The 18037-nt window shown below is 48.9% G+C and overlaps 1 protein-coding gene across 2 annotated transcripts in view; it reads right to left on the bottom strand.

Moving 5' to 3' along the window:
- Window positions 1-259: 259 nt before the first annotated feature.
- CD80 (CD80 molecule) overlaps window positions 260-18037 on the bottom strand; it is a 76239-nt gene continuing 58461 nt past the window's right edge. The window contains exons 2-5 of one of the 2 annotated variants that reach the window (XM_069760394.1): window positions 15958-16066; window positions 5698-6048; window positions 2917-3189; window positions 260-2828 (exon numbers count right to left, since the gene is read on the bottom strand). In XM_069760394.1, coding sequence (XP_069616495.1) covers window positions 2701-2828; window positions 2917-3189; window positions 5698-6048; window positions 15958-16054 — 849 coding nt within the window. In that variant the 5' untranslated portion in view covers window positions 16055-16066 and the 3' untranslated portion in view covers window positions 260-2700. Of the gene's footprint in view, window positions 2829-2916; window positions 3190-5697; window positions 7876-15957; window positions 16067-18037 lie in introns of those variants that run through there. The other variant, XM_069760393.1, reaches the window with a different exon arrangement.

The following is an 18037-nucleotide window of genomic DNA, read 5'->3' as shown; positions in this document are numbered from 1 at the left end:
GTCACGAAGCATGGAACTTATGGGGGGGAATCTCTTGCACCGGAAATTTATAGGGGCTTCATCGCAAAAGGGGTGAATACATATGCACAAGCCAATTTTTAGTTATTTGATCCCATCAATTTAACTTTTGCTGATATATTTTTCTCACTTCACCAACTTAGACTATTTGGTGCTGATGCATCACACACAAACCTGATAACAAAAATATTTACACACAGGTTGTAATGTAACAAAATAGGTAAAAAGCCAAAGGGGTGGATACATTGGTATGATGCTAGATCTGGTTTTATTTCCTGGAGCCTGTAGTTACAGTACTGATTACATGAATTCGCCCCATTGCGCACATACTGACTGTTTCCTTACAGAGACAGTCAGTAGTCGCTCGTGCTGGGAGATTTACCATCCTGGCCCTGCTGATGGGGTTTTCTGGGCTAGTGAAGATGCAGGATCATGGCTAACGTCAGCAAACATGTGAAGGCGGAGCTGTGGCAACTGGGCGGAGTCTGAATCTCTAATCTTCAACACACCTACAATAGAGGCCCTGTCGGAGGTGCTCTGACCTGTGATGTCACATGTTACTACTAGTAGCGGGGTGTTAGTCTGATTACTCCATGTGAACGACCACACTGACCTCTGAGAACAGGGCGGCATGGCCACCCTGCAGAGGACTGTGCCCTCCCTTGCAGGGCCGGGTTATCCTGGACGTCACTCCCTTCATGCTCCACATACTTTCTCTATATCCTATGCGCCACGTTGACCCCTGCAGTGTTCAGTAATGGAGTCTAATAATCTGCCTGACAACACAGATATTGCATTTATTAATAGTGTCGATTGGAGTACGAGCTGACACGTCTCTGGCGCCATGATATACAACCAGTAGAGCAGTGTCCTACTGGAAAGGCGTCTACCCCTCTATGGCAAAGATAACTGGCATCTGACTAATTTACCTTCTACTTCCATCCTCCATTGGTCAGTGCGTTTGTCCTGCCTGTCCTCCCGTGACCTCTACTTTCTGCACTGTTCGGTCCGTCCATCCTGGCCGCCGTGCCCCTCACATTCCATGTTTGTCGATGTGTCCTTCATGCTGTCGTGCCTTCTGCATTCTGTACTGTTCAGTGTGTCCTTCCTGCCCGCTGTGCCCATCACATCCTAAGTTGGTCGGCACATCTTTCCTGCCTGCCGAGCCCCCTAAATGCTCTACTGGTCCGTGCTTTCTTCCTGCCTGCCAAGTTGCTGCATTCTGTACTGGTCAGCACGTCCCTGCTGCCCGCCGTGCCCTCCACATCCTATACTGGTCAGTGCATCCATTCTGCCCATCGTGCCATCTACATCCTCCATAGGTCGGTGCATCCTTTCTGCCTGCCATGCCATCTACATTCTGTACTGGTCAGTGCGTCCCTCCTGCCCGCCATGCCCTCTACTTCTCCTTTGGTCATTGTGTCCTTCCTGCCTGTCGTGAACTCTACATTCTGCACTGGCCTGTTTGTCCCTCCTTGCTGCCGAGCCTTCTAGATCTTCCATTGGTCAGTGCATCTTTCATGCCCGCCGTGCCCTCTACATAATATACTGGTTGTCCGCCATGCCCTCTAGACTGGTCGGTGCGTCCCTCCTGCCTTCTACATTATGTACTGCCCACCATGACCTTAACATTGCTTGTTGTGTTTCTCCTGTCCGCCATGCCCTTATCATTGATTGTTGCATCCTTTCTGCCTGGTGAGCTCTTAACATTATGTTCGGTGTGTCATACCCTCTACACTAGTCAGTGCATTCTTTCGGCCCACTGCACTGTGCCTTCTACATTTTGTTCTGGTCAGTGCATCCCTCTTGGCCACTGTGCCTTCTACGTTGGTTGGTGCGCCCTTTTTGCCACATCTGCCCTCTACATTGGTCGGTGCATCTTTCCTGTGTCCCCTACATTTGTTGGTTGATACATCATTCCTGCCCCCTCTGCCTTCTACATTGGTCAGGGCATCTTTCCTGTGTCCCCTACATTTGTTGGTGTGTCATTCTTACCCCTTCTGCCCTCTACTTTGGTCAATGCATCTTTCCTGTGTCCTCTACGTTGGTTGATGCATCATTCCTGCCCCCTCTGCCTTCTACATTGGTCTGTGCACCCCTCCTGCCCCCTCTGCTCTCTACATTGACCGACCAATGTGCATTTTTCCTGTGCCCTGTACATTGGTCGGTACGTCCTTCCTGTGCCCTCTACATTGGTCGGTGCATCCTTCCTGTGTCCTCTAAATTGGTCGGTGCATTCTTCCTGTGCCCTCTACATTGGTCGGTACGTCCTTCCTGTGCCCTCTGCCCTGTACATTGGTCGGTGCATTTTTCCTGTGCCCTGTACATTGGTCGGTACGTCCTTCCTGTGCCCTCTGCATTGGTCGGTGCATCCTTCCTGTGCCCTCTACATTGGTCGGTGCATCCTTCCTGTGCCCTCTACATTGGTCGGTGCATCCTTCCTGTGCCCTCTACATTGGTCGGTGCATCCTTCCTGTGCCCTCTACATTGGTCGGTGCATCCTTCCTGTGCCCTCTACATTGGTTGGTGCATCCTTCCTGTGCATCCTTCCTGTGCCCTCTACATTGGTTGGTTGGTACGTCCTTCTTCCTTTCCCAGTGTGACGTTGTGGAATTGTAACAATTCAGAATAATTCATAACGTCCCAGAGGTTAGAGGTGTCACTCTGTCCAGAAAGCCGGGATTATCCCCACACACGAGCGCCCGCACACTGCAGTGAGAGCAGGACGAGCGGCATCATCAGACTGAGGAGAACCGTGCTTTCCCTGCTCTTTCGACTCACAGATCCAGATATTCCTGAATGAATTTCACCTGTGAGGAAGAGACCAAAAGTTATTCCGCAAGATGGTGGATATAACCCCATAATGGTGGCCACTGCCCCAGTGTTACCACCACTTACCAGTTTTATCACTGCAGACTTTTCGCCCCTCTGTCACCACACAGCAGGAGATGGAGCCAGTTGTTGACTGCGGAAGGGTCAAACGTCCGGATACATTGTACAGCAGGGTCTGGGGATCACTGTCGGTCCAGGTCTCTGTCATGTTCCTGAACTCGAGTTTAGGGGTAATAATCCACTCCACGTCCCCCCTGGGGTAGCCTCCACTAGAGGAGCAGACAGCAGAGCGAACTGCCCCCTCCCTGAACACAGAAATCCGTGGCCTTGAGTAATCGGCTGCAAGGTGGAAAATAGAGCAATTGGTACACAACCATGAAAGATGCAGCAAACACGGGATGTGATACAAAGATGAGGCATAGAACTCCACCCAACCCTGACATATAGAATACAGCTTCACATCACCCACTAAGCTCTCCATACATCTAGTGGCTGTGCACTATTCCTAGTACCCCCACACTTATAACTAACCGCACCCTCCATTACCCCCGACATCTCATGACACCTGACACTCTACTGTTTATCCATCCTGCACCCCTCTCCCCTGCTGCGCTCCTCTGTTCTTTTGTATGTTCTCCAACCTTCTTCCCGCAGTGCCCCTCTTCGTCTCCCTGCCATACCCATTTCCCCACCACTCCCTTCTTTAGTCTCCCCCCAAGCCTCTCTTCCGTCTCCCTCATATGCCTATCTCTGCGCCGCTCCTTTCTTAAGTCCCACTGCTGTTCTCTTCCATTTCCCGGCCGTGCCTCTCCCTTTTATGTCCATCTCCCTGCCGCTCCTTTTTCTCCCTGCCACTCTCTTAAATCCCATTGGCATTGTCACGCCGTAAGCGGCGTTAAAGGGCCAGGACGGTGTACTGGGACCCGCACCTGTCCCTACCACTTTAATGGGGCCCTGGCTTTCCCTTATCTCGGGGGTACCTATGATGGTTAGGAGGCTCGACCCGCCAGCGTATCCCTGTCTCCTGTGCAGGCCCTATAAGTGGCCCCCTCTTCCCCCCCCCCAGGGAGGAGGACTGCACCAGTGTATAAACACAACAATAAACAGGGTATACAGACAAGGTAACTAAAAGTCTCAAACTCACCAAATACTCACACAACCACAGAGGGTACACATAGAAGGGAAGAGAAGGAGAAAACTAGGAAGGAAAACAGGTTTAACATGCAACCAAAACAGCAGACACCAATCTCTGTAATAAACCTCCAAGCTCCAAATATCACTCTCCTTCAACCTCCAAGCCAGGCAGCAGAACTGATCACTGACACTAGCTGTAATCAAGGCTGGGTCTATATAGAGGAGGAGATTACAAAATCACCTTCAGCTGATATACCCTGCTCACAGCAACTTAGCAAATAAGGTTATCTCATGCACCGCTGGCACAAAGCAGCCAGGTCAAAATACAGGAGAAGAGCTTCTGTTCACTGTGTGTGAACGAGGCCCAGAGCGCTGCAGTTCTCTGGAACCTCAGTTGCGGTAGACCCGTGACAGGCGTTTTCTTCTTCCATCTCCCCGTCTTTCCCTTTTTCCGTCTCCCCGCCTCTCCCTTCTTCCGTCTCCCCTGCCTCGCCCTTCTTCCATCTCCCCGCCTCTCCCTTCTTCCATCTCCCCGCCTCTCTCGTTTTCCATCTCCCCACCACTCTCTTCTTCCATCTCCCCGCCATTCTCTTCTTCCATCTCCCCACCACTCTCTTCTTCCATCTCCCCGCCTCTCCCGTCTTCCATCTCCCCGCCACTCTCCCGTCTTCCATCTCCCCGCCTCTCCCGTCTTCCATCTCCCCGCCACTCTCGTCTTCCATCTCCCCGCCACTCCCGTCTTCTATCTCCCCGCCACTCCCGTCTTCCATCTCCCCGCCACTCTCTTCTTCCATCTCCCCGCGTCTCCCGTCTTCCATCTCCCCGCCTCTCCCGTCTTCCATCTCCCCGCCTCTCCCGTCTTCCGTCTCCCCTGCCTCGCCCTTCTTCCGTCTCCCCGCCTCTCTCGTTTTCCATCTCCCCGCCTCTCTCGTTTTCCATCTCCCCGCCTCTCCCGTCTTCCATCTCCCCGCCACTCTCTTCTTCCATCTCCCCGCCATTCTCGTCTTCCATCTCCCCGCCACTCCCGTCTTCCATCTCCCCGCCACTCTCGTCTTCCATCTCCCCGCCTCTCCCGTCTTCCATCTCCCCGCCTCTCCCGTCTTCCACCTCCCCGCCTCTCCCGTCTTCCACCTCCCCGCCTCTCCCGTCTTCCACCTCCCCGCCTCTCCCGTCTTCCACCTCCCCGCCTCTCCCGTCTTCCATCTCCTCGCCACTCCCGACTTCCATCTCCCCGCCTCTCCCGTCTTCCATCTCCTCGCCACTCCCGTCTTCCATCTCCCCTCCTCTCCCGTCTTCCACCTCCCCGCCTCTCCCGTCTTCCACCTCCCCGCCTCTCCCGTCTTCCACCTCCCCGCCTCTCCCGTCTTCCATCTCCTCGCCACTCCCGTCTTCCATCTCCCCTCCTCTCCCGTCTTCCATCTCCTCGCCACTCCCGTCTTCCATCTCCCCTCCTCTCCCGTCTTCCATCTCCCCGCCTCTCCCGTCTTCCATCTCCCCGCCTCTCCCGTCTTCCATCTCCCCGCCACTATCTTCTTCCATCTCCCCGCCTCTCCCGTCTTCCATCTCCTCGCCACTCTCATCTTCCATCTCCATGCCTCTCCCTCCATGCTTAGCCCTGCAGTTCATCACATCTCCCATAGTTCTCCATGTTTTGTGTTCTCTATCTTCCTCCACTGGGGCAAAGAGTATCAATCGCCTTCTTCCCCGTCTTACCGGATATGGACAGAACCAGTCGCCCCTTGTACTCCAGATCATATCCCCAGGATCTTTTCAGGAAGACATTGCAGTCATACTCTCCCTCATCACGGAGACTGATGTGTGAGAGGGACAGCGTGAGGTTGTCTTTAAGGAGGTGGCAGCGGTTCTTGTACTCCCTGTCCTGGTGATCGGGCTGCTCCTTGCCGTTTGAGAAAGAGAATACCACTTTTGGATTGTAGGAAGGTGAAGGTCTCTGCAGGAAAAGCCGGAGTGTTCCCCACTGGGTAATGTTGGGGACCGGGTCCACACATTGCAGGCTCACGTTGTGCCCTAACTGTGCTTGTACCGGACGAGGCTGCACAGCACCTGCGGGAACAGACAAGCGACCATTACTATAAACATATGCAGCAACGATGTGCGCTGGCACCATCCACCAGAACCAGACCCTGCAGAAACACGGGTTCGTAGAAAACAGCATAGCAGGAAAAACCGCTCTCGCCGTCCTTTAAAACGTTTCTTCTTTGCTTGCAGGGGTGAATGGCGTGCTTGCAGGGTGACAGACGAAGCGTCTACAGGTGCTTGACTATTACCTGTTGGACCTGTTGAAACTCCAGTTGGTGGGAACCATCTGTCATCCTGCAAGCACACCATTCACCCCTACAAACAACGAAGAAACGTTCTAAAGGATGGCGATTGTGATTTTTTTTTCTCTACTGTTTCCTGCTGTTACTATAAACATACAATAGTGTTCAAAATAAAAGTCGTAACGGGAGACTGTCTGTGATCATCCTGGAGCCGATCATTGGTAACGTGAGACTGTCTGTGATCATCCTGGAGCCGATCATTGGTAACGGGAGACTGTCTGTGATCATCCTGGAGCCGATCATTGGTAACGTGAGACTGTGATCATCCTGGAGCCGATCACTGGTAACGTGAGACTGTGATCATCCTGGAGCCGATCATTGGTAACGTGAGACTGATCATCCTGGCGCCGATCATCGGTAACGTGAGACTGTGATCATCCTGGAGCCGATCATCGGTAACGTGAGTCTGTGATCATCCTGGAGCCGATCATCGGTAACGTGAGACTGTCTGTGATCATCCTGGAGCCGATCATTGGTAATGTGAGACTGTGATCATCCTGGAGCCGATCATTGGTAACGTGAGACTGTGATCATCCTGGAGCCGATCATTGGTAACGGGAGACTGATCATCCTGGAGCCGATCATCGGTAACGTGAGACTGTGATCATCCTGGAGCCGATCATTGGTAACGTGAGTCTGTCTGTGATCATCCTGGAGCTGATCATTGGTAACGTGAGACTGTGATCATCCTGAAGCCAATCATTGGTAACGTGAGACTCTGATCATCCTGGAGCTGATCACTGGTAACGTGAGACTGTGATCATCCTGGAGCTGATCATTGGTAACGTGAGACTGTGATCATCCTGGAGCCGATCATGGGTAACGTGAGACTATCTGATCATCCTGGAGCCGATCATTGGTAACGTGAGACTGTGATCATCCTGGAGCCGATCATTGGTAAGCTGAGACTGTGATCATCCTGGAGCCGATCATTGGTAACGTGAGACTGATCATCCTGGAGCCGATCATGGGTAACGTGAGACTGTGATCATCCTGGAGCCGATCATTGGTAACGTGAGACTGTGATCATCCTGGAGCCGATCATTGGTAACGTGAGACTGTGATCATCCTGGAGCCGATCATTGGTAACCTGAGACTGTGATCATCCTGGAGCCGATCATTGGTAACGTGAGACTGTCTGTGATCATCCTGGAGCCGATCATTGGTAACGTGAGACTGTGATCATCCTGGAGCCGATCATTGGTAACGTGAGACTGTGATCATCCTGGAGCCGATCATGGGTAACGTGAGACTATCTGATCATCCTGGAGCCGATCATTGGTAACGTGAGACTGTCTGTGATCATCCTGGAGCCGATCATTGGTAACCTGAGACTGTGATCATCCTGGAGCCGATCATTGGTAACGTGAGACTGTCTGTGATCATCCTGGAGCCGATCATTGGTAACGTGAGACTGTGATCATCCTGGAGCCGATCATTGGTAACGTGAGACTGTGATCATCCTGGAGCCGATCATGGGTAACGTGAGACTATCTGATCATCCTGGAGCTGATTATTGGTAACGTGAGATTGTGATCATCCTGGAGCCGATCATTGGTAACCTGAGACTATCTGATCATCCTGGAGCCGATCATTGGTAACGTGAGACTGTGCTCATCCTGGAGCCGATCATTGGTAACCTGAGACTGTGATCATCCTGGAGCCGATCATTGGTAACGTGAGACTGTCTGTGATCATCCTGGAGCCGATCATTGGTAACGTGAGACTGTGATCATCCTGGAGCCGATCATTGGTAACGTGAGACTGTGATCATCCTGGAGCTGATCATTGGTAACCTGAGACTGTGATCATCCTGGAGCCGATCATTGGTAACGTGAGACTGTGATCATCCTGGAGCCGATCATTGGTAACGTGAGACTGTGATCATCCTGGAGCCGATCATTGGTAACCTGAGACTGTGATCATCCTGGAGCCGATCATTGGTAACGTGAGACTGTGATCATCCTGGAGTCGATCATTGTTAAACTAGAAGAAGAGGGGACGGGAAGAAAAGCATTAGACGCGAACAAAGAAGACCCAGGAAAACATACTCAGAAGGGAGGTAAGAACATTTCTAAAACAATCCACAGCGAGGAGATTGGAACAAAACAAAATCCTCTAAACTGCATGCTCGCAAATGCCAGAAGCCTGACAAACAAGATGGAAGAACTAGAAGCAGAAATATCTACAGGTAACTTTGACATAGTGGGAATAACCGAGACATGGTTAGATGAAAGCTATGACTGGGCAGTTAACTTACAGGGTTACAGTCTGTTTAGAAAGGATCGTAAAAATCGGAGAGGAGGAGGGGTTTGTCTCTATGTAAAGTCTTGTCTAAAGTCCACTTTAAGGGAGGATATTAGCGAAGGAAATGAGGATGTCGAGTCCATATGGGTCGAAATTCATGGAGGGAAAAATGGTAACAAAATTCTCATTGGGATCTGTTACAAACCCCCAAATATAACAGAAACCATGGAAAGTCTACTTCTAAAGCAGATAGATGAAGCTGCAACCCATAATGAGGTCCTGGTTATGGGGGACTTTAACTACCCGGATATTAACTGGGAAACAGAAACCTGTGAAACCCATAAAGGCAACAGGTTTCTGCTAATAACCAAGAAAAATTATCTTTCACAATTGGTGCAGAATCCAACCAGAGGAGCAGCACTTTTAGATCTAATACTATCTAATAGACCTGACAGAATAACAAATCTGCAGGTGGTTGGGCATTTAGGAAATAGCGACCACAATATTGTACAGTTTCACCTGTCTTTCACTAGGGGGACTTGTCACGGAGTCACAAAAACACTGAACTTTAGGAAGGCAAAGTTTGACCAGCTTAGAGATGCCCTTAATCTGGTAGACTGGGACAATATCCTCAGAAATGAGAATACAGATAATAAATGGGAAATGTTTAAGAACATCCTAAATAGGCAGTGTAAGCGGTTTATACCTTGTGGGAATAAAAGGACTAGAAATAGGAAAAACCCAATGTGGCTAAACAAAGAAGTAAGACAGGCAATTAACAGTAAAAAGAAAGCATTTGCACTACTAAAGCAGGATGGCACCATTGAAGCTCTAAAAAACTATAGGGAGAAAAATACTTTATCTAAAAAACTAATTAAAGCTGCCAAAAAGGAAACAGAGAAGCACATTGCTAAGGAGAGTAAAACTAATCCCAAACTGTTCTTCAACTATATCAATAGTAAAAGAATAAAAACTGAAAATGTAGGCCCCTTAAAAAATAGTGAGGAAAGAATGGTTGTAGATGACGAGGAAAAAGCTAACATATTAAACACCTTCTTCTCCACGGTATTCACGGTGGAAAATGAAATGCTAGGTGAAATCCCAAGAAACAATGAAAACCCTATATTAAGGGTCACCAATCTAACCCAAGAAGAGGTGCGAAACCGGCTAAATAAGATTAAAATAGATAAATCTCCGGGTCCGGATGGCATACACCCACGAGTACTAAGAGAACTAAGTAATGTAATAGATAAACCATTATTTCTTATTTTTAGTGACTCTATAGCGACAGGGTCTGTTCCGCAGGACTGGCGCATAGCAAATGTGGTGCCAATATTCAAAAAGGGCTCTAAAAGTGAACCTGGAAATTATAGGCCAGTAAGTCTAACCTCTATTGTTGGTAAAATATTTGAAGGGTTTCTGAGGGATGTTATTCTGGATTATCTCAATGAGAATAACTGTTTAACTCCATATCAGCATGGGTTTATGAGAAATCGCTCCTGTCAAACCAATCTAATCAGTTTTTATGAAGAGGTAAGCTATAGGCTGGACCACGGTGAGTCATTGGACGTGGTATATCTCGATTTTTCCAAAGCGTTTGATACCGTGCCGCACAAGAGGTTGGTACACAAAATGAGAATGCTTGGTCTGGGGGAAAATGTGTGTAAATGGGTTAGTAACTGGCTTAGTGATAGAAAGCAGAGGGTGGTTATAAATGGTATAGTCTCTAACTGGGTCGCTGTGACCAGTGGGGTACCGCAGGGGTCGGTATTGGGACCTGTTCTCTTCAACATATTCATTAATGATCTGGTAGAAGGTTTACACAGTAAAATATCGATATTTGCAGATGATACAAAACTATGTAAAGCAGTTAATACAAGAGAAGATAGTATTCTGCTACAGATGGATCTGGATAAGTTGGAAACTTGGGCTGAAAGGTGGCAGATGAGGTTTAACAATGATAAATGTAAGGTTATACACATGGGAAGAAGGAATCAATATCACCATTACACACTGAACGGGAAACCACTGGGTAAATCTGACAGGGAGAAGGACTTGGGGATCCTAGTTAATGATAAACTTACCTGGAGCAGCCAGTGCCAGGCAGCAGCTGCCAAGGCAAACAGGATCATGGGGTGCATTAAAAGAGGTCTGGATACACATGATGAGAGCATTATACTGCCTCTGTACAAATCCCTAGTTAGACCGCACATGGAGTACTGTGTCCAGTTTTGGGCACCGGTGCTCAGGAAGGATATAATGGAACTAGAGAGAGTACAAAGGAGGGCAACAAAATTAATAAAGGGGATGGGAGAACTACAATACCCAGATAGATTAGCGAAATTAGGATTATTTAGTCTAGAAAAAAGACGACTGAGGGGCGATCTAATAACCATGTATAAGTATATAAGGGGACAATACAAATATCTCGCTGAGGATCTGTTTATACCAAGGAAGGTGACGGGCACAAGGGGGCATTCTTTGCGTCTGGAGGAGAGAAGGTTTTTCCACCAACATAGAAGAGGATTCTTTACTGTTAGGGCAGTGAGAATCTGGAATTGCTTGCCTGAGGAGGTGGTGATGGCGAACTCAGTCGAGGGGTTCAAGAGAGGCCTGGATGTCTTCCTGGAGCAGAACAATATTGTATCATACAATTATTAGGTTCTGTAGAAGGACGTAGAACTGGGGATTTATTATGATGGAATATAGGCTGAACTGGATGGACAAATATCTTTTTTCGGCCTTACTAACTATGTTACTATGTTACTATGTTATTGGTAACGTGAGACTGATCATCCTGGAGCCGATCATTGGTAACGTGAGACTGTCTGTGATCATCCTGGAGCCGATCATTGGTGGAGTCTTTCCCATTCTGGCCATTCTTCCATCATTACAATGGTCGTCTTCCACTTTCTTCCTCGTCTCTCTGGTTTGGCTTTCCATTATAGATCATTGTAGCTGAACGGCCGATCATTGTCTGCACTTCTGTATAAGTTTTACCTTCTCCAATCACCTGTTTAATCACAGTTTTCTGTTCTTCTGAGCAATATCTGGAACACCCCATATTCCACAGCCTTTCCAGGAGAAATACATGTACAACATGTCCTGGCTTAGATAAGGGCCATCGGATTCACACCCGTCTCATCACAGAATGATGGACCTCTCTGATTGACCTCCATACTGATATTATTGTGATCACCCCCTGTCAATTATTCTAATACACAGACTCAGAAACCTGCAGATGGTGAATGTGGAGTCTGGTGGTTTTCTTATCTACTGCACCGACTGGTAAATTGTGTGACGTGGTGATAGAATTTATACCAAAACCAGAGATTCATCTGGTCAGTCATATTGGATGAATATTACACTACTGTATGTGGTCACAGCAGCCTCCATCATAGGTAGTCCATAGAAGGTACACTGCAGACATGTGATGTACGAGGGGTGTAGTCCGCACATAGACCTGATGTATGGAGGGTGTAGTCCGCACATAGACCTGATGTATGGAGGGTGTAGTCCGCACATAGACCTGATGAACGGGGGGTGTAGTCCGCACATAGACCTGATGTATGGGGGGTGTAGTCTGCACATAGACCTGATGTACGGGGGGGTGTAGTCCACACATTGACCTGATGTTCGGAGGGTGTAGTCTGCACATAGACCTGATGTTCGGAGGGTGTAGTCCACACATAAACCTGATGTACCGGGGGTGTAGTCCGCATTGTAGGAATTTCACTCACTCAGGTGCGACGGCTGACACTCAGGAGGCACGTTCCTTTAAGAGTTCACAGGTTTTATTACTTCATAAACCACATGGCAAAATAACAGCAAACAAATAGCCTTTAGCTCAGGAAAAGAAAACAAAGTGTCCAGTCCATCAGGCTCAGTCCTGGAGCCTTAACACACTCAGGAGGGTTTCACCTCCACACATATCTGCTGTGTTAAGCATTAGCCTGTCTTATATAGAGCTAACCACACCCAGTAACCCATCACATGATTAGCCATGTGGTCTGACATCACCACAGGTCCTGAAACACATATATATATATATATACATGGTTATGTACAACAAAGAAATACTCCGGGCTACATTACAGCAACAAGACACTTATGTGACACATACCTCCCGTCGACTACACACCCTTTAGCCATGCTATTGCACATAGACCTGATGTTCGGAGGGTGTAGTCCGCACATAGACCTGATGTACCGGGGGTGTAGTCCGCACATAAGCCTGATGTACGAGAGAGTGTAGTTCGCACATAGACCTGATGTATAGGGGTGTAGTCCGCACATAGACCTTATGTGCTGGAGGTGTAGTCCGCACATAGACCTGATGAACGGGCGGTGTAGTCCACACACAGATATGATGTATGAGGGGCTCTAGTCCGCACATAGACCTGATGTATAGGGGTGTAGTCCGCACATAGACCTGATGTATAGGGGGTGTAGTCCGCACATAGACCCGATGTATGGGGGGTGTAGTCCACACACAGATATGATGTATGAGGGGCTCTAGTCCGCACATAGACCTGATGTTTGGGGGTGTAGTCCGCACATAGACCTGATGAATGGAGGGTGTAGTCCGCACATAGACCTGATGTATGGGGGGTGTAGTCCGCACATAGACCTGATGTACGGAGGGTGTAGTCCGCACATAGACCTGATGTATAGGGGGTGTAGTCCGCACATAGACCTGATGTATAGGGGGTGTAGTCCGCACATAGCCCTGATGTGCGGGAGGTGTAGTCCGCACATAGACCTGATGTACGGAGGGTGTAGTCCGCACATAGACCTGATGTACAGAGGGTGTAGTCCGCACATAGACCTGATGAATGGAGGGTGTAGTCCGCACATAGACCTGATGTATGGGGGGTGTAGTCCGCACATAGACCTGATGTACGGAGGGTGTAGTCCGCACATAGACCTGATGTATAGGGGGTGTAGTCCGCACATAGCCCTGATGTGCGGGAGGTGTAGTCCGCACATAGACCTGATAAACGGGGTGTAATCCACACACAGATATGATGTATGAGGGGGTGTAGTCCGCACATGACCTGATGTTTGGGGGTGTAGTCCACACATAGACCTGATGTATGGGGGTGTAGTCTGCACATAGACCTGATGAATGGGGGGTGTAATTCACACACAGACATCATGTACGTGGGGGTGTAGTCCGCACATAGACGTGATTTACGAGGGGTGTAGTCCGCACATAGACGTGATTTACGAGGGGTGTAGTCCGCACATAGACCTGATGTACGGGGGGTGTAGTCTGCACATGGACCTGATGAACGGGGGGTGTAATCCACACACAGACTTCATGTATGGGGGGTGTAGTCCGCATATAGACCTGATGTACGAGAGAGTGTAGTCTGCACATAGACCTGATGTATGGAGGGGTGTAGGCCCCACAGATACCTAATGTATGGGGGGTGTAGTCCGCACATAGACCTGATGTGTAGGGGGTGTAGTCCGCACATAGACCTGATGAACGGGGGGTGTAATCCACACACAGATATGATGTATGAGGGGGTGTAGTCCGCACATAGACCTGATGTTTGGGGGTGTAGTCCACACATAGACCTGATGTATGGGGGTGTAGTCTGCACATAGACTTTGGGGGGTGTAGTCTGCACATAGACCTGATGTTTGGGGGGTGTAGTCCGCACATAGACCTGATGTACGGGGGGGTGTAGTCCGCACATAGACGTGATTTACGAGGGGTGTAGTCCGCACATAGACCTGATGTACGGGGGGTGTAGTCCGCACATAGACCTGATGTACGGGGGGTGTAGTCTGCACATGGACCTGATGAACGGGGGGTGTAATCCACACACAGACTTCATGTATGGGGGGTGTAGTCCGCATATAGACCTGATGTACGAGAGAGTGTAGTCTGCACATAGACCTGATGTATGGAGGGGTGTAGGCCCCACAGATACCTAATGTATGGGGGGTGTAGTCCGCACATAGACCTGATGAACGGGGGGTGTAATCCACACACAGATATGATGTATGAGGGGGTGTAGTCCGCACATAGACCTGATGTTTGGGGGTGTAGTCCACACATAGACCTGATGTATGGGGGTGTAGTCTGCACATAGACTTTGGGGGGTGTAGTCTGCACATAGACCTGATGTTTGGGGGGTGTAGTCCGCACATAGACCTGATGTATGGGGGGATGTAGTCCACACGTAGACCTGATGAATGGGGGGGGTGTAATCCATACACAGACATGATGTATGGGGGGTGTAGTCTGCACATAGACCTGATGTACGGGGGGTGTAGCCCGCACATAGACCTGATGAACGGGGGGTGTAGTCCGCACATAGACCTGATGATCGGGGGGTGTAGTCCGCACATAGACCTGATGAACGGGGGGTGTAGTCCGCACATGGACCTGAAGAACGGGGGGGGGTGTAAGCCACACACAGACTTGATGTATGGGGGGGTGTAGTCCGCACATAGACCTGATATTTGGGGGGTGTAGTCCACACATAGACCCGATGTACGGGGGATGTAGTCCGCACATAAACCTGATGTACCGGGGGGGGTGTAATCTACACAGACCTGATGATCGGGGGGTGTAGTCCGCACATAGACCTGATGAACGGGGGGTGTAGTCTGCACATGGACCTGAAGAACGGGGGGGAGGTGTAATCCACACACAGACTTGATGTATGGGGGGGTGTAGTCCGCACATAGACCTGATATTTGGGGGGTGTAGTCCACACATAGACCCGATGTACGGGGGATGTAGTCCGCACATAAACCTGATGTACCGGGGGGGGGGGTGTAATCTACACAGACATGATGTATGGGGGTGTAGTCCGCACATAGACCTGATGAACGGGGGGGTGTAGTCTGCACATGGACCTGAAGAACGGGGGGAGGTGTAATCCACACACAGACTTGATGTATGGGGGGGTGTAGTCTGCACATAGACCCGATGTACGGGGGATGTAGTCCGCACATAAACCTGATGTACGGGGGGGGGGGGTGTAATCTGCACAGCCATGAAGTATGGGGGTGTAGTCCGCACATAGACCTGATTAACGGGAAGGGGGGGGGCGGTGTAATCCACACACAGACTTGATGTATGGGGGTGTAGTCTGCACATAGACCTGATGTTTGGGGGGTGTAGTCCGCACATAAACCTGATGTACGGGGGGAGTGTAATCTGCACAGACATGTATGGGGGGGGTGTAGTCCGCACATAGACCTGATGTTCGGGGAGCTGTAGTCCGCATACAGGAGTGATGTATGGGGGGTGTAGTCCACACACAGATGTGATGTTTGGGGGGTGTTGTCCACACAAACGTATTGTATGGGGGATGTAGACCCCATCGCATTGAGCGCTACACATAGTGTTACATGTTACCTGCAGTGACGAGGCTGCACAGAATCATATTCATGTCCAGTAATACCAAGGCTCCCTGGATCCGCCACACGTCTCTGGCCGCCGTGGTCTCAGGCATGTCCCGCTGGGGCTGTAGGAGGCAGATTACATCAGGTGATCGCACCATCATTTCATACAAGTGTAAACTAGATTCTCAGAAAGTCCAAGAAGCGATGATCTGGAAATCTCTACTCTGCAGACGATCTCATTCAGAAGTTGATGGCTGCGACATCTCAACAGTCGGGATGGGTATTACAAAAAGCAGAAGGTTGTACAAATGGAAAAAAGCCCAAAGATAGGGTTGTTCACTTGACTTTTTAATTTTTTTTGAACGGCTTATCAAAAAAACACAGACAATATTTTTTACAGACTCATTGCTAAATCATAATAAATCATTACAAATCATACACGGCTGCAGCCCAGATATCCAATATGAGACCTCGGCTGCATTCAGTGTAAACTATAAAATTAGGATTACAGTCAAAATGATCTGTTGAAGTTCCATCAGGCTCAAAAAAAATGGATGCCTTCAATTTTTTTACAAACTGGATGAGAAAGTGTCCTATTTATACGGACTGTCCTGGAATTTCTGGACAGTCGTCAACTACCCCAGGGGTCAGTGTTAAGCTTGGTCCAACGACTGTATGAAGAGCGTGTGAGAGAGGCAGAGTCTCTCCGAAGCAAAAATAGTCGGAGGTCATCGATTTGAGAACAACATGAGGCTGAAATTGTGAACAACATCAGAGAAATGTTCCTCAGTGTAAACTTATACCGCAAGAATATCTTCCATCTATATCACAAAATAACATCAGAGGATTCAGAAACTCTGAAGAAATCCATGTGCAAAAGGTCGACAGTCCGTATTGGAGGCTCGTTGTCACGATTCACACCGTGACTGTCACCCCTAGGTCACAGATCAGGGTGACTTTAGGCCAACAGACGGCTATCACATGTGCAGGGGGGCTTATCTTAGTTATCCCTCCACTGCTACAATGTGATGAAAACACACACAAGGCTATTGACCTCTTAGTTTACAGCAGGGGCTTATTTTAATTATCCCACTGCTCTTCAATATACCACAAACTGCAGGGATTTATGTATATCCCGCTTTACAGTTCCGCTTGAAAACTTGCAGCTCTCTGGCGCCCCCTCACCCTCAGGTCAGATTAGGTACTGCACCTATTGTAATTAGTCGCCAGAAAGGCTGCCTGCTATGCACTGGCTATTGGGCACGCTGCAGCGAGGCGATATAACTACTCCCACTCAGGCAGGAACAATAATTATCAACACCGCCGTCACTATGACTCCCAAATACCCAGAACACGGTATGCTGCCACCAGCTTCGATTAACGAGTCCGAAACTAACCCAAAACAGTAGCGTAATTCCCTTCAGAAGACTTAGGGTACGCTTTAGAACAGGAAGAATGAATCTAGTATTTTAAATATTTTACTCCAAAAGATAAGGCAGTGTTTATAGAAAATATTACCCCGATGTTACAAAAGAGACAATTGAAAATATGTACAAGGTAATTATAAAATAACAGGGGTTACATGTTACACTTACATGTGTTCAGGTCATTGCAGGCAAACCATGCTGGCAGGCAGAACCCCAAATGTCCCAGTGCATCAGGAGGTCTGGGTAGGAACAGCTCCTCAGGTAATACTGAAGGCTGGGCTAAGGGTAGAAACTTATAAACTGCAGCCCTGTGACATCACTAACAGGGCTGGTTTCCTCAGACCCTACCCTCTCCTCAGACTCACCAAAGTTAACACAAATTTGTATAATGCTCGTATCTCCGCTCCAGAACATGTCAGAATCATAACACACCCAGCATTCCTCTTATTTTAAAATTGGCTTTCTAATGGGACCAAATTTGTCCTAGTTGGAACACACAGTTTCAGAGAAATCCGTACTTTTTACCTGTTGCAATTAGAAGCTCGCACTTACAGTGGCTGACAGATCCGCCGATGGAGATTCGCAACATGGACTTATTATTTTCCTAGCCTACATCGTTGGCCCAATATCTCCCTGTAACAGGACAAAGAACCGCATGTCTTGAGA

The sequence above is a fragment of the Ranitomeya imitator genome, chromosome 3, assembly GCF_032444005.1.
Source record: "Ranitomeya imitator isolate aRanImi1 chromosome 3, aRanImi1.pri, whole genome shotgun sequence".
Classification (NCBI taxonomy): domain Eukaryota; kingdom Metazoa; phylum Chordata; class Amphibia; order Anura; family Dendrobatidae; genus Ranitomeya; species Ranitomeya imitator.
The sequence above is the reverse complement of the archived record's forward strand: the minus strand, read 5'-3'. Positions and strand labels throughout refer to the sequence as shown.